At 35.4% G+C, this 25824-nt stretch overlaps 1 protein-coding gene and 1 pseudogene across 5 annotated transcripts in view; one reads left to right on the top strand and one right to left on the bottom strand.

Annotated features, from left to right (window-relative positions):
• SMAP1 (small ArfGAP 1) overlaps positions 1-25824 on the top strand; it is a 199561-nt gene that overhangs the window by 23050 nt on the left and 150687 nt on the right. For 3 of the 5 annotated variants that reach the window (XM_019417678.2, XM_053904759.1, XM_019417676.2), the window contains exon 2: positions 23341-23474. The exons of 1 other annotated variant lie outside the window; for it this stretch is intronic. In XM_019417678.2, coding sequence (XP_019273223.2) covers positions 23341-23474 — 134 coding nt within the window. Of the gene's footprint in view, positions 1-23340; positions 23475-25824 lie in introns of those variants that run through there. One more of the 5 variants, XM_019417677.2, reaches the window with a different exon arrangement.
• On the bottom strand, positions 8132-8466 carry LOC128777689 (elongin-C-like; annotated as a pseudogene).

The following is a 25824-nucleotide window of genomic DNA, read 5'->3' as shown; positions in this document are numbered from 1 at the left end:
GAAGGCTTAGTGCTTTTGGTTAAAATCTCAGCTCTCTCATTGCTGCCTCTGTGATTTCATTTTTTTCTTTATCTCCCTCCCTCTCCTCTCTTTCTCCCCTGTCTCCGTCGTTCCTTATGGTGGGAGTGTGGTATTTAAACTTTCTAAGCTTCAGTGTCATTATGTGTAAAATGGCCATACCTGTTGTCACAGGATTATGAGAGTTAACTGAATTTATGAAGTAACGTCTGGCCAAAATAAGGGTTGATAAATGATAAGGGGGTGTGATAATTATGTCAGGTCTTGTTTTTTTAAAGCAGTTATAGTCATTTATTCATTTTATTACTTTGCAGGAAACATTTGTGAATTATACTTTGTTTGGTAAATAATGTAATTGAGCAGATTCTGAGCACAAGAGTACTTCATGGAAAGTTCAGGAAAAGAAGGTAGTTATCTTTATCTTTTTTAACCCTTTATGCGCTGGTCCACTAGAGTAGACATTAGAGGTATACAACAGAAGCCCAGCCCTGCCCTGCCATTTAGGAGTCTTTACTTTGAGGAGAAAGGCAGGCCATAAGCACAAATACTATAAATATAAATACATATGTAATGTGTATTTATACGTAAGCACAAATACTATAAATATAAATACATATGTAATGTGTATTTATACTATATATGTGTATATAGTCTGGATATCTGAGTGGAGGGGGTAGTGCAAACATTGAGTGTTATAGAGGTTCAGAGAAAGTAAAAATCACCAAGAGCAGGAATTGGGGAAGGCTTTTAACAAAAAAGGTAGTTCTTGAAAAGGATAAGCGTGGCTAAGTTATTCTAGGTAGGAAGAAGCTGGAAGCAGGCTTGTCCATATACTTACTTAGTGCACATGCTTTTTATGTTCCTAGAAGCAGGTATAGGTACCAGGCAGAAATGTAGGAGAGTGGATAGACAAGGGAGTGATTATTGTTTTGGGAGTCATTTGCCTGGAAATGTTTACCAAAGCCATGAATGGATTAGATACAGATCAGAGGGTCAGTGACCAAGACATGGGGAGGCAGCAGTCAGAAGTGGAATCACTGAGGGAACTCAATAGTGCCCTGCAAGACTGCAAGGAAAACCAGAACAGAGAAGCTTCAGGACAAGGGGGCTTTCAGAAGGACGTATGTAACAGGGAGAAAGGAAAAATTAATTGTAATAGGCATATAAAGGGGCTAGAAAAGGTCTCTCTCTCTCTCTCTCTTTTGTTGTTTCTGGATATTTTCTTTGTTCTTAGAAAAGGGCATTTAATTTTGGTAGACATTAAAACTATTTTCGAAGCACTTTATGAAAGTGTGTGTTGTGAAACTCTTCAGAGCTTGTTTTCCACCCTTTGTACAGTAAGAGTCGAGAAAAGTGAATCTTCAGTATGTTGGCACTGTTTCTCAAGTTTTTCTCAGGCAAACAGTTACCTTTTTTTTTTTTTTTTTTAATTTTTTTTTTTTCAACATTTTTTATTTATTTTTGGGACAGAGAGAGACAGAGCATGAACGGGGGAGGGGCAGAGAGAGAGGGAGACACAGAATCGGAAACAGGCTCCAGGCTCCGAGCCATCAGCCCAGAGCCTGACGCGGGGCTCGAACTCACGGACCGCGAGATCGTGACCTGGCTGAAGTCGGACGCTTAACCGACTGCGCCACCCAGGCGCCCCCCTTTTTTTTTTTTTTTAAACATTGATGAGGGAGCAAAAGGCAAGCTGAGGGCAGAGCATAAGCTAACCTCCCACTCCCCCAGGTGGGAATATGCGTGACGTTCCTTAGGGACTCGTGGACGCCCAAGAACAAAGGAAAAGGAAAATCAGATGGTTAGAGATCACAATCATGCAGGACAGAGTCTCCATCAGTTTGCAACTGTCTTAATGATTTAAAAGAAAAAAGTAGTCTCCAGAAACCTAGACTCAATTTTCTGGAGCCCTAACATCACCTTCCCTTCCATAGGATAGAAAATCTTACATAATCAGTCACTTTTCACAACCCCAGTGCAGCTCTTTCTGCCCACGGGTCCTGTTCCCATTGTTTAATAAAACTATCTTTTTGCACCGAAGAAGTCTCAAGAATTCTTAGCTGGTGACTCTGAATCCCACTACTTAAAAATTACATCAGCACCGTTGCCACATTTCATTGTTTGTTTTGGTCTTGGCATTTAGTTTACTTTTGAAACAAATGCTTTGTTTTTTTCATGGAATTTTGATAACTTTTATATTCTATGAAGAAAATTCTTTAGAATTTATTTTGTGGCCTAAGGAATATTGTAGTATATATGTAAATGGCCTTGAAAATTAGGCTTGACTGACATTTTGTCACGGTTATTTTGTTTTATTTGAAGGATTATAGTTAACTCTTGGATCAACTGATAAAATTGACAACTTGTTTCTGGGGTGACCTCTCAGTTTCTTTTTGAAAAATATGTTTATTTTTAGCAGATTTTCTCCCTTACCTCCAAGAAGTACAATTCCTTTTGTGTAAGTTAATATACTAATGTCTTTTGATTCAGTGCTATTGGACTTTTGGAACATTTGAAATTGGTGTTAAGAGGTGTTTATTATGTATATCTGCCCTCTGCTGGTGAAAATGCATTATTGCTCTTAATAGCTTCAGTAATTTATTTGAATGAAGCAATACTCTGTATCAACAGTGACCATAAAATTACATTTGGAAAAAAATACATTTATCATTTGAAGGAATATTTTTTTTTAGGATAGCCCTGTGTAATGAATTATTCTGCCTAAAAGGCCAGTAGTGTCATGGGTGAGAAATGTATACCCACTACACTAATGATTATTTTTACATCGTTTGTGTTTGTATTCTTTTTTGAAATTTTTTGAAAGTTCTAGACCTATTCTGTCTAATGTGGTAGCCAATAGCCATATTTGGCTATTTAACTGAAGTTACATTTTCAGTTCCTTATTCCCACTAGCCACATTCAAGGCTTAATAGCCACCTGTGGCTAGTAGCTACCGTGTTGGACAGTGCAGATAGAAGAATGTTTCCATATCACAGTTCAATCAACAGTGTATTCTAATGTTTAAAATTTAAATAACAAGGATTATTATTTTAATGAAGTAGTTCTTACAGTTGCAATGAATTTCTTTCTTTGCCATGTACCTTTGGATGTGTAATGATAGTGATACTGGTTTTGATTTGCATTTCCCTAATAGCTAATGCTTTCAAACATCTTCTCACATGCTTATTTTGCCATCTGTATGTTCTCTTCAGTGAAATAAATCTATGTTTTTCATTTCTAATGCAGTTTTTTTTTTTTTTTTTTTTTACTGTTGAGTTTTTTTATACACTTACGACTTTTAAAAAAAAAAATTTTTTTAACGTTTATTTATTTTTGAGACAGAGACAGAGCATGAACGCGGGAGGGTCAGAGAGAGGGAGACACAGAATCTGAAACAGGCTCCAGGCTGTCAGCACAGAGCCCGACGCGGGGCTCGAACCCACAGACCGCGAGATCATGACCTGAGCCGAAGTTGGCCGCTTAACCGACTGAGCCACCCAGGCGCCCCAAGACTTTTTTTTTTAAGTTTATTTATTTTGAGAGAGATAGAGACAGCGCGAGTGGGGGAAGAGCAGAGAGGGAGGGAGAATCCCACATAGGCTTCAAGCTGGCAGCACAGAGCTGTACAGGGGGCTTGAACTCAGGAAACCCCAAAATGATGACTTGAGCTGAAACCCAAGAGTGGGATGCTTAACCTACTGAACCACCCACATGCCCTTCCCCCCCATTGTCAAGATACTATTGAGTTTTGAAAGTTCTTTATATATTTTAGATATTAGTTTATTGTTAGATATGCATATATTTTCTCATATTCTGTAGCATGTGTTTACATCCTTTTCACATGGTCTGTTACAGAGCAAAGGTTTTAGTTTTGATAAGGTCCAGTTTATTAATTTTCCCTTTTATGGATTATGTTTTATGGCAAGTCTGAGTACTCTTAACCCAAATTCTGAAGCTTTCCTCCTATGCTCTTTCCTAAAAATTTTACGATTTTATATTTATGGCCATGATTCATTTTGAGTTGTTTTTGTATATGATTCAAGTTATGAATCAAAGTTAATTTTTTTGCATATGGGTTTTCAGCTGTTCCAGCACCATTTCTTGTAAAGATTATCTTTGAATCTCCTTTGCACCTTTCTCAAAAAACCGTATGTGTTTGGGAGTAATTCTGGATTTTGTTATGCTCCATTGCTTTGTTTGTTTACTTTTATGCTAATATTACAATATCCATGTTACTGTAACTTTATAATAAGTCTTGAAGTCAGATAGTGTAAGTCTCTAACTTTGTTATTCTTTTTCAAAGTTGTTGTTGCTATTCTAGGTTCCCTGAATTAACATAGGAATTTTAAAATCAGTTTGTCAGTTTCTACAAAGTAATCATCGGGGGTTTCAATTGGAATTGCTTTGAATATGTAAATTCATTTGGGAGAAAATTGACATCTCTAACAGTATAGAGGCTTTCAGTCCATGAGCATATATATCTCTCCATTTATTTAGATTTTATTTCTTTCAGCAATATTTTGAAAATTTCAGGATACAGGTCTTTTCTCAGATTTATTTATTTATTTTTAGAAATTAAAAATTTTTTACTGTTTATTTAGTTTTTAGACAAAGAGACAGAGTGCCAGTGGGGGAGGAGCAGAGAGAGACAGAGACACAGAATCTGAAGCTGTCCACACAGAACCCAACACAGGGCTCAAACTTACTAGCTGTGATATCATGACCTGAGCCGAAGTTGGACGCTTAACTGAGCCACCCAGGCGCCCCTTGTCAGATTTATTTTTAAGTAGTTTTTATTTTTAAATGTTATTGTAAATGGATTTTTTAACATTTCAATTTTTGATTATTGTTGGAATATAGAAATACAGTAGGTTTTTGCATTTTTATCTTGTATTCTGCAACCTTGCTAACCTCATGTATTTGTTTTAGTAACTTTTAAAAAAAAATAGATTCAGATCTCCTACCTAGCTGATTTGTTATCCTCAAATAAAGACAGTTTTTACTTCCTCTCCAATTTGGATGGCTTTACTCTTCTTTTTCTTACCTTATTTCACTAGCTGGAATTTTTAGTAAAGTAGGAGTGGTGACAGTGGACTGACTTCCTTGTCTTGTTCATGATGTTAAAGGAGAAAGCATGCGCACTTTCGCCCTTAAATATGTGTTGACCAAAGGTTTTTCACAGATTTTCTTTTGTGGAATTGAGGAAGTTCCCCCTCTATTTTTAGTTGTCAAGACTTTTGAATATCAGAAAGGGATGTTGAATATTATCAATACTTTATCTGCGTATATTGAGATCATAGTTTTGTTGTTGTCCTTTAGTATAGGGAATTACATTTAATTTTGATTGAATGTTAAACTAACCTGCATTCCTGGGACAAACCGCACTTGGTCATGATGTATTATCTTTTTCATATATTCCTGGATTTGATTTGCTAAAACTTTATTAAGAATTTTTGCAAATATCTGTGAAGGGTATTGATCTTTAAGTTTCATTTCTTATGATGTCCTTGTCTGGTTTTGGTATCAGGGTTATGTTGGCCTCATAGAATGCATTGGGAATTACCTCCTACCATTTTATCCCCACCTCCCCGCCCAGTTTCCTGAAGACTTGTGTAGAATTTGTATCATTCCTTAATTGTTTGGTAGATTTCCCTAGTGAAACCATCTGGGCCTAGAAGTTTTGCTGGAAGGTTTTTAACTATAGATTCAATTTCTTTAATAGATACTGGGTTATTCAGGTTTTTTCTTGTGGAAGGAGCACATTTGTGTCTTTCAAAGAATTGGTGAATTTATTAGCATAAAGTTGTTCATAATTTTTACTTGTTATCTTTCTAATATCTGTAGAATCTGTAGTGATGCCACTTCTCTTATTCCTGTTATTGGTCATTTGTGTTTTATCTCTTTTTCCTAATCATTTGGGTTAAAAGATTTATCAATTTTAATAATATTCTCAAGGAATCAACTTGTATTTTCATTGACCTTGGTTTCCTTGTTTTTTGTTTCATTGATTTCTGTTGTCTTTAAGTCACCTTTGCTTTTGAAAGGTATTTTAGCAGGTAAACAGTTCTCAGTGGACAATATTTTACTTTCAGTACTTTTAAGATATTGTTTCACTGTCTTCTAGCTAGTATTATTTCTGATGAGAAAATTGTCATCATTGTATTTGTTCCTTTGTACATTATGCATTTCTTTCCCCCAGTTGCTTTTAAGATGTTTCTATTCATTTGTAGTTTTAAGCATTTGTTTTAATGTACCTTGGGTGATTTTCATGTTTATTGTCTTTAGGGTTTTTTGAGGTCTATGGTTTTCAAATAATTTGGAAACATTTTTGCAACAAATTAAAAGAAAATTAAAACATTTGATTATAATTTTTCATGCTATAAAATATTTCATGTTTCAAAGATCATCTAATTCTGTTTTCTCTTGTTGAACACGTGTTAATTATAGCTTTCTATTCTCAAAGTGATAAAGAATTTGGCTTAATATTTGCATTTTTTCTTTATGCAACCAAGGATAATATATACCACGGTGTTATTTGTTAAAAATCTTAATATATCAATGTTTTATTGTTTTATTACTGATATCAAAGATAATGGGATTCCTGGGTGGCTCAGTTGGTTAAGCGTCTGACTCTTGATTTCAGCTTAGGTTGTGATCTCAGGATCATGAGTTCAAGCCCTGCATTGGGCTCTGTGCTGGGTGTGGAGCCTACTTAAAAAAAAACAAAGAAATCGGGCGCCTGGGTGGCTCAGTCGGTTAAGCATCTGACTTTGGCTCAGATCATGATCTCACAGTTCGTGGGTTCAAGCCCCTTGTTGGGCTCTGTGCTGACATCTCAGAGCCTGGAACCTGCTTCCGATTCTGTGTTTCCCACTTTCTCTGCCTGTCCCCCCCCCCCCCGCCTGCCCCCCCCCCCCGCTCTCACTCTGTCTTTCTCAAAAATAAATAAACATTAAAAAATTTAAAAAAAGACAAAAGAAACCAAATCACCTCCCCCCACAAAGGTATTAAATGGGCTTATTTAGCCATCTTTATTATTTGTGAACTTGAAAGAAAGTAATTGAACTCTGTAGCTAATTCAGAATATCATTTTAGCCACTAGTTTCTGCCTTCACCATATCAAAGGCTTTTTTTAAAGTAACAGTTCTGTATAGAGTCACTAGTTATTTAAATTATTTTTTCCACTTTAAGCTGAAAATTGGTATTAATTGAGCCAGCATCTTAAGAAAGTGAGGAAGAAACAAGTTACTTTTCTTTTTTCTTCTTTCAAGTTTATTTATTTATTTTTGAGAGAAAGCACACGTGCAGGGAAGGGGCAGAGAGAGGGGGAGAGAGAGAATCCCAAACAGGCTCCGTACTATCAGTGTAGAACCCAAGGTGGGGCTCCAACTCACAAACTGTGAGATCATGACTTGAGCGGAAACCAAGAGTCGGATGCTTACCTGACTGAGTCACCCAGACGCCCCAAAAGTTACTTATTTTTTTAATTATTTATTTATTTATTTTGAGAGGGAGAGAGAGAGTGTGCAAGGAGGTGAGAGACAGAGGGAGAGAGACACAATCCCAAACGGCCTCAGCACTGTCAGTGCAGAGCCTGACTCCTGGCTTGAACTCAGTATCTGTGAGATCATGACCTGAGCTGAAATCGAGTAGGATGCTTAACTGACTGAGCCACATGGGTGCCCCCAAATTACTTTTTGTACAAAAAGTAGTTTTGTGTAGTTAGCAATAAGCACAAACTGTGAATAAGTTGAGTATTGATTATATGTTTTTTCTTAAGCTGTGATTTCATTCATTTCACTGGGCTGTTCACAACTGTTTAGTGGCTTTTCTTGCTAATAGTATAAAATCAAATTTAGAAGTCAAGTCTCTCTGCAATGTTTTCAGGCTGTATTTTCACTTATGCTGTCCTCCCTTTTCTGTTAGGTACTGTTGATCAAAGATACTGTGAGTTCCCAGCTCTACATGTGTGCTTGGTTTTTGTTGTCAGGGCTTTTGCACTTACACAAAGAAAACTTTGCTGTTTTCTTTCCAACTGGCTCCTTGCTTTAGGAATTTATTTGTTATTTACTTATCTATCTATGTATGTGTTTGTTAATTAATTATAATTTATTTAACAATTTGGGAGGTTCACAGCCATCAGCAGTTCCAGTAAAATTTCAGTTGGGAATTTTGGAATCTCCATGGAGGTGTCAGTGTAGTGAACCTTGTAGGTAAAATACATGCATACTTTTGATAGCACATGTGAAAGAATCTGTCTAAAATTGTCTTAGTTACTTTTGTTCTCTGCAAACCGAGCTGGGTCACTCAACATGGCTTTACTGTTTCAGATGTTAGTGCATGCTCTCTTTTGACAATAAATTCATGACCACCTGAAGATACCAATTTGACACTCATGGCATCCATCAGGCCTTCACAGCCACCACAGGTTTTCTCTTCTCCATCCATTATGTCCTTATGAAATTCTACTTTACTTCCACAGGAACCTGGTGAGGCGCGGATGCACAGTCTGTTGCCCGCTTTCGCCTATAGAAAGTGCCTAGGGCTCTGTTTAAATGCCACTTTATCAGTGTTGTCTTCCCTGACCACTGTACTTAAAATAGTATCCATTCTTTTTTTAAGTACTTCTTATCCTCCTTACCCACTTAATTTTTTTCCTCCATAGACTTTATCTTAAAATCTGACATCTTACACATTTTATAACTTGTTTGTTTCTCTGTCTTGCTCCACTGGGATATATAGTTCTTGAAAGAAGAGACTAAATCTGCTTTAGTTCCCAGCTCGATCCCTAGCATCTAGAAAGTTCTTGGCACATAGTAAGCATTCAGCACATATTTGATGGCAGTAACTCAGTGAATGAGTGAATGAACAATTAACCTTCTGAGTATTTTCTGCTCATCCAAATCTCATCTATATTTCCAGGCCCATTTCCAAGTTACACTTCATTCATGAAACTGTCTTTGAATGAAGCTGCCTCCCAACTACTTCAGCTCATCATGATATTTTCCTCCTTTAAACTCATGGCATTTTCATATCACTGTAAGAATTTTCTGATAGATATAGTTGCACATGATTGGAGTAGTTTCTAAAATTGGGACAATTTATTACTTGAAATGTTTACAGAGTGACAGACTGGCCTCGTTGGTGGAGGGGACAGGAATTCATATATATAGTTCTCTTTGTGCTAAGTGCTTGTTTAATTTTGAGGGACCCTAAAAGATAGATGAATTCACCCTATTTTGTAGTTATGGAAACTGATATTTAGAGACGTCATATGTTTTGTCTATAGTTCCATAGTCATAAATGTCTGATAGGTGTTTCAAAACCAGGTCTTTTTTTGTAAAAGAGCTTTCATGCTGCCTCATTGTTCATAACTTCTTCATGAACTCAAGGTCTATTATAATTGTGTGAAGTTTGGTATTTTTACTATTGAATGAAGGCCTGAATGCCATAGAATTACAGCATTTGGTTAGGAAGAGAAAATGTTTGAATAATTGTATAATTAGAAACAGAGAAGGGAACAAAAAGGGAAACACAGGCACCAAACTTTATCATTCTGTTCATATCTTGGCTTGGTGATTGGTCAAGAATTTGACAACAAAGTTGGTTGATCTTATTTTGATTTAAGACTCATTTATTGCTATGGCTTATTCTTCGATTTTTGTTTTTAGATGATCTAAGTGATCTTACTTAAAAATTAAAATGAAAAATCTATTAAGCCAAAATCTAGAGGGTAATAACTACCATGTATAATTGGGAGGTATGTTAGTTAAAGTTAATACTTATCAAGAACTTATCTGTGTCAGATACTGTATTTTGTGTACATTACCTCATTTAATGTTTTCTGTGACCATTATTGTCAAATATCTGTTTTCTGCACCATTTCACAAATAAAGAAGCTAAAAGCTTAGGAAGTGTGTCCCAGCCCACAGTGAAATGGTGGAGTCAGCAGTGGCCTCAAACTTTTTGTCTCTGAGACACATTGAGGAAAAAGCATTTTGCATGGTGCCTCAATATATATATATACATACATACAACTGAAAGAAATGTTTCTTGAATAACATTTATTCTTACTATAGTATTGCACATTCTGTTTTGTTATGTTTACTTCAGAATAGCTATAACATATATATGGTCATTATCTGCAGTCTGAAAATCTCTGCTATGTTCACTTCCTGACTGTACAATAGTAACCCACTTTTGGTTTCTTTACTTGCTTGTATCCTCTTTATTATAACTACCAACTTACATTTTGACAGCAGAAACAAAAAAAATTAAGTCTTGTAGTGAAAAAAGGTTACTTCCCCCCACTTAGGCTTTTCATTTTAAGCTAAAACTGATGAACTAATTTCTTGTTTTTAGTGGAGATTGTGTTTATTGATATTGCATTTTTTGAACTTGCCTTTTCTCACGGTTTCATGTGGACCAGATATATACCATAGTAAACTGTTTCTGAAAGAAGCTTATCTAGCTGCACAGAGGGTGATTTGGTAAACTACTATAGGATCTGTGTAAAATAGAGATTAAAGTGGGTTCATATTATTGTTTAGATTGTACCGTCATTCCATTTATTTTCTGGACACTTGAAATATTCACATATTTTAAAAAAATTATGTAACCCTACTTGTATTTAATAAATGCTTTTGTATTAATGAACAACTGGAAATAAATTAAATCTTTCTCATACTGCCATATGGTGCCCCCATTAATCAAAATTAAGATACCTATCCACGATTTTCTGAATTATTTTATGTGATGAGTATTTCTAGAATTATGGCATGAATGTGTAATCTAATAATAATGGGACCTAGAATTCAGGAATGAAAGAAAAAAATAGAATAATTGAGTTGCTAATAAATAGGCCTAGGGTGTATTAAATAAACCAATGTTTAATATAGTTTCTAGAATTTAACATTGGGAATTAGAATAATATTAGAATAAAATGTAGGATTAAGAATTGTTGGGGAGGAAACATTTTCTTTACCCTTCAGAATTCTTCTGGCTGGTCTAAGAATTAAACTGACATGAGAGATAGATTAACAGGAGAAAATAAAATTTAATTCATATGTGTGGAAGCAATTGAGAGTATGGTCTTATTTTCCTCTTACTTTTGCCTTGACCAGAAGAAAATAAAACACTTATTTTTAAAAGTGAATTGTTTTGGCATTTAAAAAGACTTGAAAACAGACATTTAAAACTTAATATTAAAAATGTATAAATCTAACACATTTTCAAGTGGTATTTTTAGGTGAATTTGTTTCTAGTTACACTGTTTAAATAAATAAAACTATGGCATTTTTTTCTTTAATATATTGGGGAGACATATTTGGGTATTAATTCTCATTTTTCTTAGGTATTTTACCTAAAGGTCTTTTTTTTTCTTTGTTTTTAGAGAGTGCACACGTGCATGCACATGTGCGTGCACATGCATGCAAGTTGGGGAGGGGCAGAAGAAAAGAGGGAGAGAGAGAATTTCAAACAGGTTCCATGCCCAGCATGGAGCCTGATGTAGGGTTCCATCTCACCACTGACCATGAAATCATGACCTGAGCCAAAATCAAGAGTCAGACAATTAACTGACTGAGCAACCCAGGTGCTCCTACCTAAAGGTCTTAGAAGATTATAAATGCATGAGGATTCCGGAAAAAATATGTTAAATTTTAAGTTTAATGTATTATTTTCATGCTGTTGATTGGGAAATAAAAAGTTATATGACTTGCTGATTTTTCTCAGAGCAGATTTCGTTAAAATAAATGACAAAAACAGAATATTTTATTAATTGTTCCCTTCTCCACACAAGCTGTGTTTCCTGTATTTTTATTTTTTCTTGGTCATTGGTACTAGGGTAAATATATATACAGTTTTCTCCCATTTCAACTTAAAGACTTTCTTTGTTCAGTGGTCATTAGGCATATCATTATATATAGCCCTACTTCAGTCTTAACTTGTAAGGAAATTCTTGAGTATAAGTTGATTCCCTTTGTCTCATTTACTTTTTGCCCACAAGCCTAGACTAATCTTGTGTTTCTGATAACCATGATCCATTTTTCTAGTGACATTTTTCTCACAAGGCTCAGAGTTAGAAAATTTCCTTTTTGTCTTGGCTGTGGAATATATGTGAAAGTCTCTTTTTGAGATTTGCAAAAAAATTATACTGCTAGAAACTTTAGAAAGAAACAGACAAATTAACAAAACAAGACAATAAAATCCCAAATGTAATAATTCTTCTAAGTGGTTAGGAGAAGTCTTAAAAAAAAATTTCAGTATTACTAGAAGTTGGGCTAGGGAAGTAGGTGAAGCTGACCATGAAGGGCCTTGTTAAGTGATGCTTAGGGGAGTTAAACTTTATCTGATGGTTTGTAAGTCTGAAAAGCAGTGTTTATATCCAGGAGGTTATTTCAGAGGACATTGTAGTAGTCTAGGACTCTAGATGATGAGATCTTGAACTGGGGCAGAGGCCAGCTGGAATGAGATTAGTCATGGATTTGAAAAAAATTAAAAAAATAAAATGATTAGGGTGTTTGCTTGATGGAATGGTTATGGATGATGCAAGAAAGAGGAGTTAAGAATGACTTCTTTATTTCTCCCCTTAAGTCATTAGCTGGGTAGTGTTATTACCAGCTGAGTTGGAGGAATCAGGAAGAGCTGTGTGAAAAGGAGGGTAAGAGGGAAGAGCTAAGTGGAGAGGTGAATTTCATCTTGGACATGTTTAATTGGTGATGGTGTGGTGTCCAGATTGGTTATTAAGAATTTGATGCTTAGCGGGGTGCCTGGGTGGCTTAGTTGGTTGAACACCTGACGATGTCAGCTCAGGTCATGATCTCACAGTTCGTGAGTTCAGTTCGTGAGTTCGAGCCATGCATCAGTCTCTGTGCTGACAGTTTGGAGCCTGTCTGCCTCTCTCTGCTCCTCCCCCACTCACGCTCCATGTCTCCCTCTCAAAAATGAATAAACATTAAAAAAAAATTAAAAGAATGTGATGTTTAGAGAAGAGATATGCCACATTTTCTCAATTATAAAAAATACTTTCTTGTATTTCTGATATTGAGAAGTCCCATAATCTAGGTACCTTTAATGTGTTATTTCTCCTTAAAAACTATTATTTTATATCATATATAATCAGTGGAATGGGAAGTGCAGATTTTGGCCTTTTAATAGTAGTAGGTGATATTAGCAGGAAAAGTGTGGGATACAGGGAAAAGGCCATACTAGTCTTACAAAAATGATTTGTAAGTACAGAGTGCTTTCATGTGGATTTTGTCATTTGAGGTTCATAGTGGTCATTTGATTATGGAAGATGGTGGTATTTTCACTTTCAGATGGAGAACCTGACGTTCGAAGAAGTGTAAATACAGAGATAATTTTTTCTTAATTATTTTTATTATAGTTGTCTGTGGAATGATAATTTATTATTCACTTCTACAAATGAAAGCATATAATAAGATGAAGGAAACTATTCATGCAGTACTCTCCCTCACCCTTTTTTCCACTCTTCAAATGTTAACAGTTTACCACATTTGTTTTCTTTTTCCTGTATGTATACTTTAATTGTTTTCCTGGACTCTTTGAGATATGCTCCTGTATTCCTAAATACATCAGTGTTTATCTTCTAAAAACAAGGACTTTCTTACATAACGACAGTAGAGTTGCCAAAATGGGAAATTACCTTGATACTATTAACTGATCTATAGATATTACTCTGATTTCACCAGTTGTCCCAATAATGCGAGGAATAACTTTTTGATTTGTCAGATTCAACAAATACGAATGAAAAGAGAGTGTTAGGAAAATAAGCTTTTAGCTTGATGTCAGAGCATTTGTAAACAATCTGCTTTCCTAAGATAATTAATGGACATAAGTCTTTGAGTATAGTTCCCTCCTCTGTATCCTGCAGTTAGACTTTGAAGTGTGGAGAGATTAGGGGGTAGACTACTTTTTGTTTTTGCCTTACAACCTCTTCCCATGCCTGATGGAATAGTAGCCCATGCTCCAAACTTTCTTTGGAGGAATCTTAGCAGAATTTTTCTTATTTAGCTTTATCTATTTCTCTCTTGTCTTTGTTTCATACTTACTAAGCATGTGCTGGGCACTGAATTAAAGTGCTGGAAGTCTGTAGATGTAGTGATTATGATGGTTTATTCTCAAATAGTTTGAGCAACAGCCATTTACAAATATTTCATAGTAAATGTTTTATTACTATATTTGATGTAGGGGTGTAAAAGTAGCCCTTCATAGACCCTAAAAAACAAACAAAACCTCATTGGTAATTCTTTAAAAAAAATTTTTTTTTAAATGTTTACTTATTTTTGAGGGGCACCTGAGTAGCTCAGTCAGTTAAGCATCCAACTCTTGATTTCAGCTCAGGTCATGATCCCACAGTTAATGGGTTCCAGGCCCGCATCGGGCTCTGTGCTGGCAGTGCAGAGCTTGCTTGGAATTCTCTTTTTTTCTTCTTTCTCTTGCCTCTCCCCTGTTCTTCCATGCTCTCTTAAATAAACTTAATAAATAAATAAAAATAAATGTTTATTTATTTTTGAGAGAGAGACAGAGTGTGAGCAGGGGAGGGGCAGAGAGAGAGGGAGACACAGAATCTGAAACAAGCTCCAGGCTCTGCGCTGTCAGCACAGAGCCCAACGCAACTTGAACTCATGAACGGTGAGATCATGACCTGGGTCAAAGTGGGAAACTTAACATACTGAGCCACCCAGAAACCCTTCATTGGTAATTCTTAAACATGCCTTAAACATTTCTTAAGGTATGCCTAAACGTGAGGAAGGCATATCCACTTCCTCAGGTCCTTTGTGTTTATTGTTCCTATTGCCTTAATTCCTCTTGCCCAGATAGCTGCTTGGTGTGTTCCCCTACTTTCTTCAGATCTGTGGTGAAATACAAATTTTCCTGACCAAATAACAATTACCTTTCCCTTCCTTCTTTCCATTTTTCCTTTATTTTTCTCCATAATATTCACTGCCATTGACATACTGTTACTTTTACATGTTTGTGTACAGCTTTCTGTTAGAATATAAGCTCCATGAGGGCAGGAGTTTATCGGTGTTATCACTGAATCTCCAGAGTCTTAAACAGTAGTGCCTTGAAATAGTAAGCATTCAGTAAATATTTGTTGGTTAAATACATGTGCTGCTATTCTGACTGTAACAGACTTAAGGAAAAAAAAAACCATTTCTGAGGGAATTAAATGTTATAACTTTAATGCTTTTTCTGAATAGAGAGGTTTTAAAATTCCTTTGTTCTAGAACTTTTCTTTTAAAGGTTTATATTCTATTCAGTTATTGGTTTGGTTGTACATAAGGTTCTTAGCAAATAAGATACTGAAGAGAAACAACTGTAGTGTGTTAAAAGTTGATTTTTTTTAATAAAACAAAAATACTCTTTTCTTACCATTTAATGTCAGTTTTGTTTCAGACGAATTGTAGAAGAAATTAATTACCTCTGTTGTTGCAGGTGATCTTTGCACTTACAGGGCTTTTTTTGTTTGAGGTTGTTTTTTGTTTTGTTTCTGTTTTTGTTTTGTTTTGTTTTTAAGATAGGAAATTTCTGTGAGCTCAGTTTTTAGTAATCATAATCGCTTGGCCGCTATTAATGCTTCATATTCCAGCCTCCAGGAAGTGATTGATTAAAACAGCATGATCCTTCTAATCAGCATTGTAGTGATTCTTTGAAGCTTGTAAAGCCACTTAGGAACTGTGATTATCAAATGTCATCCCTACATGTCATCTTTAACAGTACTGATGCTACTTTATAGGAAAACATGAATTTGAGGTAGGTTAACCATAGGTGACTAGGTCATACCAAAATATGTTACTTTCAAATTTTAATAAAAGGAATATTTTAAAGAACATTTTATTTCCTTCTTAGTAAAACATTGTATGTTAAATAGTTAATATTAAAAAAATTAACTATTCTGTTGAGTGTATTTGCTGAAAGAAATGGTTTGACACTTGTTGAAATACTACTTATGGAACTTCTCTTTAAACTTTTGGGTTTTATGCTGAAACCTTTTTAATAGCACCTGCATCCATGACTTCTTGCCTGACATTTCTGTGTTTCTGCCAGGGCTCTATATCCTAAGATCATCAGCTAGTGTATTCTCAACTTCAACTTCTACTTCTACTACTGGCTGCCATTCTTTTTTTCTGGTAAAGTAAGGGAAAAGCAATAAAAATAATGTGTGATGTTCATGTCTACATTTAAAGAAATGTACACAGGATTTTTAAAAAAAATTTTTTAATGTTTATTTTTGAGAGAGAGAGAGAGACATACAGAGCACAAGTGGCAGACGGGCAGAGAGGGAGACACAGAAACCAGAACCAAAGCAGGCTTCAGGTTTTGAGCTGTCAGCACAGAGCCTGTCGTGGGATTCGAACTCATGAACTGTGAGATCATTACCTGAGCCAAAATCAGACATCCAACCGACTGAGTCATGCAGGCACCCCTACACAGGTTTTTCTTTTTTTTTTTAAAAACAGCCTTATTGTGATATAATTTGCATACTATAAAGTTCACTTATTTTAAGTGTCTAATTCAGTGATTTTTTTAATGTTTTAACAGAGTTTTGCAACTATCACCATAATAAAATTTTAGAACATACCGTTATTCCCAAAAGACCCCTCTTCATGCTTATTTGTAGTGATTCCCCTCCCTGCAACATACATGTACAGGTTCTTTTGCAAGGTTGTAGTTCACCTGTTTACAAGGTAGAAAACATGTTTTCATGGATTGTTGCTTGGTTTTCTTGCTGATCAGCAAGACCTAGCTGACCATGAACAATGAAAGGCTAATCAGAACTTTCGGGTAAAGAACAAAAGGCCTTGTGATAGCAAAAGAGAGAGCTTCTTCCTTGTTTCATGTTTGATTGTGGACAATATTTTGATGCAGCCTATTCTCTTTAGTATCTTTTTTCTTTTATTTTTTAAAGTTTTATTTATTTATTTTGAGAGAGAGAGCAAGCAAGCAGGGGAGGGGTAAAGAGAGGGAGAGAGAATCCCATGATGTGGTGCTGAAACTCAGGAACCATGAGATCATGACCTGAGCCGAAGTGAAGAATCAGGTGCTTAACCCTCTGAGCCACGTCACCCTGGAGCCCCTCCTTTTTTTTTTTTTTTCCAGTTTATTTATTTATTTTGGGAGAGAGATACAGAGAGTGAGAGAGTGGGGGAGGAGAAGAGAGAGGGAGAGACAGAGACAGTTATGAAAATACTCTTTACAGCTCAGTTGATTTTTGCCCTCCCTCTCCCCTGTCTTCCCCCTTGATCAAAATTCTCTATCCTTTGCAATTCCCTTCTTCAACAGATCAAACCAAATCCAGTTCTACTGCCTGTAATCTTGGGGATCATGGGGAAAGAAATAAAGTTAATTATAATAATGTGGGAAGAATAATTCTGGAGAGTTGAAAAGATTATTTGCATCTTTAGTCTATATTATTGGCCTCCACAGTAAGTGAGTTGGCATTTCAAAAAGTTGACACAATGAAGTAAAAGCAGTCTGCCAGTGTAAAGGAATTTTGTTTGGAAGGTTGGAAATATCATAGTAGGAGATGGAGAGTTTCCATAGTTGCATATTGAGATATGTCCGCGGCATAGTCTTGGCTCTTTCTCCCCCCTTTCTAGCATTTAAAACCCTAAATTTCTTACTTCTGAAAATGGTGTGGTAATATTTCCTACCTCACATTTATTAGGATTTCATCAGACAGTATATTTGGGAATATGGTGAACGATGTCTTGAATATTCAGTATGGTGGTGGTTTCCTCTAAAAGAACCTTCTAACAATTTTGGCAGCAGTAACTCAGGTGGCTCAAGGCCTTAGCTATCATTTGTAAGCTAGAGGCTGCCTACATTTTTATACCAGATGTTGTGCTGCATCCAGAAATCAATAAAATGATCCTTTTCTTTTTTTTTTAATTTTTTTTTTTTAAGTTTATTTATTTTTGAGACAGAGAGAGACAGAGCATGAACGGGGGAGGGTCAGAGAGAGAGGGAGACACAGAATCGGAAGCAGGCTCCAGGCTCTGAGCCATCAGCCCAGAGCCCGATGCGGGGCTCGAACTCACGGACCGCAAGATCGTGACCTGAGCCGAAGTCAGACGCTTAACCGACTGAGCCACCCAGGCACCCCAAAATGATCCTTTTCTTAAAGGCATCACGATTTCTCAGAAAAGATAGCTAAAACAATTAACTGCAAAACATTGTGATAAATGTTAAAAAATTTTTGGGGGGAATTGGAGAAGGCTTTATAGAAGAACCAGTCTTAGAAAGAAATTACATTTAGCAGTTAATGTTGTACTCTCCGTTCCTTATCTTGTTTTATTTTCTATTTATATAAAGAAAATTCAAAGTAGTTTTTCTGTTTGCTAGTCTATCATGGTAATCAGAAACTTAAGAGAAGTTCCTTCTCAGATGAGAATGCAGTTTCATCTTTATTTATTTTTTTTTTTTTTAATGTTTATTTATTTCTGAGACAGAGAGAGACAGAGCATGAACGGGGGAGGGTCAGAGAGAGGGAGACACAGAATCTGAAACAGGCTCCAGGCTCCGAGCTGTCAGCACAGAGCCCGACGCGGGGCTCGAACTCACGGACCGCGAGATCATGACCTGAGCCGAAGCCGGCCGCCTAACCGACTGAGCCACCCAGGCGCCCCTCATCTTATTTCTCAAATGGTACAAAAGCTACAAGACAAGTTTATTCAGTATATTCACTGATGATGGATATGAGTTAAGGTGCTAATATTAGTGAGGCCAAATAACATCTTCTGTTTACTGGAGCTTTTAGTGTGATTGTGGTTATGAGATAAGTAATATTAGTTTAGTTGGTGCTAGCTTATTTGTGATGCTTTTAGTGAGATAGTGATATGGATAACTCAAAATAACCCAATATTTGAATTTTAAATAAACTTTTGATTTTTTTCTCAGCAGATTTGATTCCTAGTATGTTAAAATAAATTTTCACAATTTGAGTCATATACTCAGTAAGAGTAGTGAAAACAGATAAAGAAATATGCTGAATGCTTGAGTTAAAGCCTTGTCAAGAATATTCTAAAATCTTGCTATTCTAACTGTGCTTTGTGTATGACAACATGGGCATCACTGGTTGTTTCTTAGGAATGCAGGATGTCAGATGCCATTTCAGGGCTACAGAATTAGAATCTGCATTTTCATAATGTCCCTAGGTTTGTGTATGCACATTAGAATCTGAGAGATACTGATCTAGAACTGACTTTGCCTTTCCTTAGCTTAGTTTGAGATACAGCTGCTACAATAATTAAACCTTCCAGGTAATTACCTATTTTTATTTCTCTATTTGTTTATCTTAGATTTTTGTGTAAACTTCAGAACAAATAGCTGGAAGTATTGTAAGTGATGGAGAATGGGGAGGCAACTCTAGCTAGAACAGTCATGAGAGTCCTCTGTGAGCAGGTAGCGTGTGAATTGAGGCCTGTACAACAAAGTGGGCCAGACATGTGAAGACCCAAGGAAGAAACATTTGGGCAGAAGCAGCAACAAATGTGAAAGCGTGAAGGCCAGACAGGGCATGTATGATAGTATGTGAGTGGGAGTGCTATGGTGAACTTGAAAGTGCTATTAGAAGCCTTCTTCAGAGTCAGGGTAAACCATTGAGCCTGCCATATAAGGCCTCCTGCTATCATCTCCTGAAACTGTCCCCAAATACTTTTAATACTCTAGCCTCCAATCATACCAAAGTCTTCTACCATACCTCACCTTTGTTAACCTTTGCCAAGAATGTGTCTTGGTATATTCTGTGCCTACTGCCTACTAGTCAGCCTTTAAATTTTTAGATCAGGCTTTGTCACCTATGTGAGACCTGCATGCCTTCCAGCAGACTTTGTCTCCTTAGTTGGAGACATTGCCCCTTATGTATATTGCCTTATGCTAAAATTGATACTCCGTGTTATAATTAAGATTTATCCATGTTGATACATGCAGGTTATTCATTTTCATATTGTATGGTGAGATAATCATACTAGTGAACATATAAGTTATTTCCAGTTATTTAGGAACCATGCTGCTGTAAATTTTTTGGTACAAGCTTCTTAAATATACATGTATTAGTTTCTTTGTGTGTTTTTCAGACATATTCAGCCATGACCTAGAGAAACATTGTACAGCATGACTTGATTTATGTGTGTACGTGTGTCTGTATACACATATATGTAATCGATTTTTTAAAAAAGTTGAACAAAACTATATTTACCCTTTGTGTGATGAACTTAAATCTTTCTTCCTTCTCTTCTAAAAATAAGTACTTATTGAGATTAATGAGTTGTGACCTGCCATATAAAATAGCTGCTGTAGGGTATGTTATATGTGAGTGTGTATGTGTACTAAATATGCCATATTACATATATAGCTTGGTAAACCTATGTGTATGTGTATCTAAGCATGTGTGAATAGATTGCCTTGTAGAAGGGTTTATTCATCTAGAACTTTTACTGGATTTCACCAAATTGTTTTTTAAGTGGTTATACCTATTTATACTTGGTTTGGCCTCCTCACTCTGGTAACTTAGCTTTTTACCTTTGTGTCTATGGTCTTACAATAGCATTTACTTGGCAGAGTTGGTAAGTACTCATTGAATAGTTTTGTGAATGAAAATTAGGATTTCATACCAGTACTTGAATGACTGCCATGTTGAACAGTTATTATTTTACCAATTTTAGGTAAATTTTACAAGTCCAGTGTTATAGAGTGAATAACCCAATTGTAATTTTGGTTAGGCTTTTAAAAGTCTATTTTTGGTAGTCCCTGGGTGGCTCAGTCAGTTAAGCTTCTGACTTCAGCTCAAGTCATGATCTCACAGCTCAGAGTTCGAACCCCACGTTGGGCTCTGTGCTGATAGCTCAGAGCCTGGAGCCTGCTTTGGTTTCTGTGTCTCTCTCTTTTTCTGTCCCTCCCCCACCCACTGTTGCGCGTTCTCTCTCTCTCTCTCTCTCTCTCAAAAATTAATAAACATTAAAAAATTTTTAAAAAGTCTATTTTTGAAGGTCCCTGACTATATTAGTTAAAATGTGATAACTGTATTCCAAAGAAAGATGCATTGACAAAATTGCATTATTATTTCAATTGGTAAAAAAGGATTGGGGCTAACATTTCCAATAAGTGATTTTTCCTTGCAGGAATCAATAAAATGGTTTTTGATAGTTGTATGAAGCTGTATAAAACCTGAACATCAGTTAACATTTAATTATATCTCGCTTTTTGTTCAATAGTAAATGGCCATTTTTTTCTATTACTGCTAGCATGATTCTTGTATAGTGCTTTTATACATTTGATCCCTTTGTTATCTTTGGTTATTGTAGAATGCACCACTCTGTTTGGTGCTACAACTTTTTACCTGTATGGACAGTTACTATCACATTGTGCAATTGATGCTTTCTAATTCGTTCAGTCATAACATTTGCTGCATCAAAAAAAATTGTGCTATAGAGAAAAGTCTCCATTTGTATTTGGCTGTGGGTCTAACATATTCTGAGGGGAATCATTCTATTTTAAGAACAAAAATGAAGGAAGCCACACTTGGAGAGTGTTGAAAATCTTTTCCCATCAGCTCTGGACTCACTGCAGTTTTGGGAGTTGTCTTTTTCTAGAGGAGGAAAGTATTGTATTTTGATTTTCACAGTTTCTTAGTATGACAATAACTTGCACTTCAGCAGTGCTTTAAAACTTTCAAAGTATTTTCCATACAAGACTCACCTAAGAATGAGGCAGCCAATGTTGACTATACTTAACATATGAGAACCTTGTTGAGAACCTTGTTACTAGTCCAGGAAAGTTTATGCAGTTCACTGGTGGCAGAGAAGGTTGAATACGGGTCTTTTGGTTTCTAATTCATTTTGATGCTGTTAGCCATCAAACATTTAAATAGAACATATCCTAGATGTTTCTCAGGTTATAGGTATCATTTCTGAAATTTAAAAGCAGGATATTTTGGCATAAATTGTATATGCGTAAACTACCTCCTAAGGAATTTTCGAGAGGAATGTGTGTAGGTAGTTTTACTGCATTGTAATTACTGAGTTTGGTGTTATTTTGTAGATTTAACTCTCACCTTTAGATAAAAAGTATGCACTTAAAACAGAAGTCTAATGTTTTAAAAAGCTTGGTTTTTATTGATACCTCTTACTGTATATAGTTTTTTCATAATCAAGTGATTTATAAAAATCAATTAAGTATAAGTTTCTGAATAGTTGACACATAATTGCCAGATACTACTTTTATTTTTCCATTTTTACTTTAATTATATAAGCAATATATGCAAATAATCATAAGTATATTTAAAATTATTGAGAAAATACTTTCAAAGATACAAAGAATAGTATAGCGAAGGCTTTGTATTCTTGTATCCTTAATGTAATTTCTCTACAATTTTTTTCAGAATTTTTTAACCATGATCCAAAGAACTAATATTTCATAACATACCTTAGTTCATATATAACCTTTCTTAAATCAGGGTTATATTTGGGATTTATCCATTTCATAGACTTCTTGAGGCAGATGTTATTGTCCCTCATTCTTTCTAACAGTTGATTAAAAAGTTTTCCCAATGTGTTGAATGTAAAATGGGGGTTGTTGTAGTTTTAAAGGGCATTTTCCCTAACTGCTAGTGAGATCATGCATATTTTTATGTTTATTGTCCATACATTTCTTCTTATGTTAATTACCCATTCATATCTTTTTTATGTTTTTCTTTTATGTTGGTTGTCTATTTCTTACTAATTTCTACATTTCATTGAAAACTCCTTAATTTATATTTGTTGGCAGTCTTTTTTTTTTTTTTTTTTATTTATTGTGAGAGAGAGAGAGACAGAGTGAGACCAAGCTGGGAGGGCCAGAGAGAGAGTGAAAACAAGCTGGGAGGGCCAGAGAGAGAGGGGGACAAAGGATCTGAAGCAGGCTCTGTGCTGACAGCAGAGAGCCTAGTGTGGGCTTGAACTCACAAACTGTGAGATCATGACCTGAGCAATACTTTACACACTTAATAAAGAACTTACTTTATACTGTGGGACATTACTGGTCCTGGTTTAAATATGCTAGTGAAAACACTATTCACATAAATTAGTTTTAAATTCTTAGGTTTGGGAAAGTTTCTAGAAAAGCAAAATTAGTAAACTCATTAAAGTTCTTGAAGGTTGATTTATAACCTTGCTGCTGGCACCATTGTAAACTTTGAGCATGTAGAATTTTGTAAGGCTTCATTGTAATTGTATAAAAATCAGTGTCTCACTTAAATGCTGTCATAATATTTATTTTAGTTTTTAATATTTATCTTTGTTTTTTCTCCTTAATTAGGTCCTCGATGGGCTTCCTGGAATATTGGTGTGTTTATTTGCATCAGATGTGCTGGAATCCATAGAAATCTTGGGGTTCATATATCCAGGGTCAAGTCAGTCAACTTAGACCAATGGACACCAGAACAGATACAGGTAAACATTTCCTTCCTGAAAGATTATTTTAAAATATTTAAAATGAGGGGTGCCTGAGTGACTCAGTTGGTTAAGTGTCAGACTTCGGCTCAGGTCACAATCTCCAGGTTCTGTGCTGACAACTCAGAGCCTGGAGCCTGCTTCAGATTCTGTGTCTCCCTCTCTCTCTGCCCCTCCTCTGCTTGCACTGTCTCTCTCTCTCAAAAATAAATAAGCATTAAAATTCTTTTAAAAAAATATTTAAAATGAATTTAAAATCTTTAATCCTTCTTATATCCAAGGGTTAACATTGAAAAGTAGTATATTAAAATGATATGTGCCACATATACAATTTGGATGTTACTTGAATTGTCCACTCACAAATGTTTATTTCTTTTTGGGTATGTAGTGAACTCAGTTTTTAGTCTATTCTTACCTAAAATGTTGATTTTGTAGTCTTTAAAAAATGAATTCCTTTTCTTTGTGTTGATGAAATTAGCTGGTATAATTCCATACTCTGTTTTGTTATTCTGTCAGTAGAGGGAGCCTGGGTAAAGATAAAGAATAAACCACCTCTTGCCTAAGAACTGACTTGAAAGATTTCCCTTCTGTACAGAAATGTTCTTGATTTTCAAACAGGGCCCAATAGTTGGAAGATAGTCCAGTTAGCAAATGTTCTAATGACTGATTTGGATTGTTTTGAGTGGTTTAGCATTGTTAGAGATAAATCTGTAATTTGAAGGGCTTGCCATTTTTATAGTGTGACAGTCTTAAATTCTCAAAATCTTTCTAATACTTAAAGATAACTGCTAAAATAAAAATGTTTATTTCTACTGGTTTTAATTTGTAATTCACAGTGAATTTATACTACTTTTTCTTATACCCTTTTTGAACTAGCCAAATATACAAATATATATTGTTGAACTTCAGTGATACTCCTACATGCCTCCAATCAGAAAACACCAAAAAGAACACAAAAATTGGCACGGATAGGGTGAGGTAAGGGTGAAAGAATAGAATACAATCCTGAGGGGAGTAGATCATATAAAAAAATAAAGATTTGGTTAAAAAAAGTAAAACTTTTGTACTAAAGACCTGTTTATGCCAAAGTATATTCTAGATAGAACCAAGATTTAAATATTTAAAAGAAATTAAATCTTAGAAGTATTTGGAAAAAATAACAGATCTTTAGGCTGTAAAGTCAAACAATTCATTTAGTTCACTCTTAAGGTTTTGGGGTTTTTGCTGGCTAGGGCATAAAGGAAATATGACACTATGTATTTTCATGATCCTTGAGGAGAAAAATTATTTGTTCTATCAAGGAAGCATAGCTTTTTGAACATTGCATATAAGGCACTGTTCTTGATAGCATCTCTATAGTAACTGTGGTAACAGATTTCAAATGTTTTTTCTTAAGTTGTCTTCAAGAAAATGTGAAGTGTAGCTTGAAAATACAACTTGGTGTTTGTATTGGGTTATGGAGGTACAAAACATTCAAGACCCAAGGTATATTGCCTTTTAATGGTTCATTTCACACTAAGGATAAAACATGAAATCCATGGACAATTCAGTTCTCCAGAAATAATATTTGTCTCAAGTAAGCTGTTAAAAGGGGTTTAATGGCAGTTTATTTGAGGTAGACAGCTGTTCTTTTCCTGTAGCTTAGAGCAGAACTTCCCAGTCAGAGGGCTACAGTTCGCTCATCTTCTGTGGAATAAGTTACCGTTAACAACAGCAAGATAGTGAATTATTAAAAATGGAAGGCTTTTGAAAACAATTATTAAGTAATACACAATTTCTGAAATTGTATTTGGACACAATTTGAACGGTTTTCAACTGTCAGTTTCTTGAAATAAGAATTATTCTTTTGGAATGCAAGACTTTCGATGAGTATCACCAGAGAATGCTCTGTATGACTTCATATACCACACTGCTCCTCTTAAAGATCAGATCTTCTGTGGTAAGAAATAAGGTTAGGATGTGCTCAATTAAAAATTAAATAAGTAGACGATGAAGTTTTAGTTTTAAAAAAAAGTATGGAGAAAAAAGTATAGAGAAGGTTAATCACACAGACAAATGAGCATGACATCTAATATTCTTGTGGTGGGCCTTGTAAGTACTTTCTTTAAAAATCATTCTGGGACTGCTATTCTATAAAAATCCCCCAAGGTTCCATTCTACAGAGCACAACCTTTATCTTAACCTAGAAAATTTTAAGGCAATTGATTCTAAAAAGGCAGTAGAACAAAGTGATTTAGAAAGTTGTCTCTAGATAGTTAGGTTGCCACAGTTAGACCTGGATGAGCTTGACAGGATACTTCACTTCAGGGTGCCTCAATTTCTTCATTTATGAAATGGAATAGTGAGAGTA

The sequence above is a fragment of the Panthera pardus genome, unplaced genomic scaffold, assembly GCF_024362965.1.
Source record: "Panthera pardus isolate Hobbes unplaced genomic scaffold, ASM2436296v1 HiC_scaffold_17, whole genome shotgun sequence".
NCBI lineage: Eukaryota > Metazoa > Chordata > Mammalia > Carnivora > Felidae > Panthera > Panthera pardus.
The sequence above is the reverse complement of the archived record's forward strand: the minus strand, read 5'-3'. Positions and strand labels throughout refer to the sequence as shown.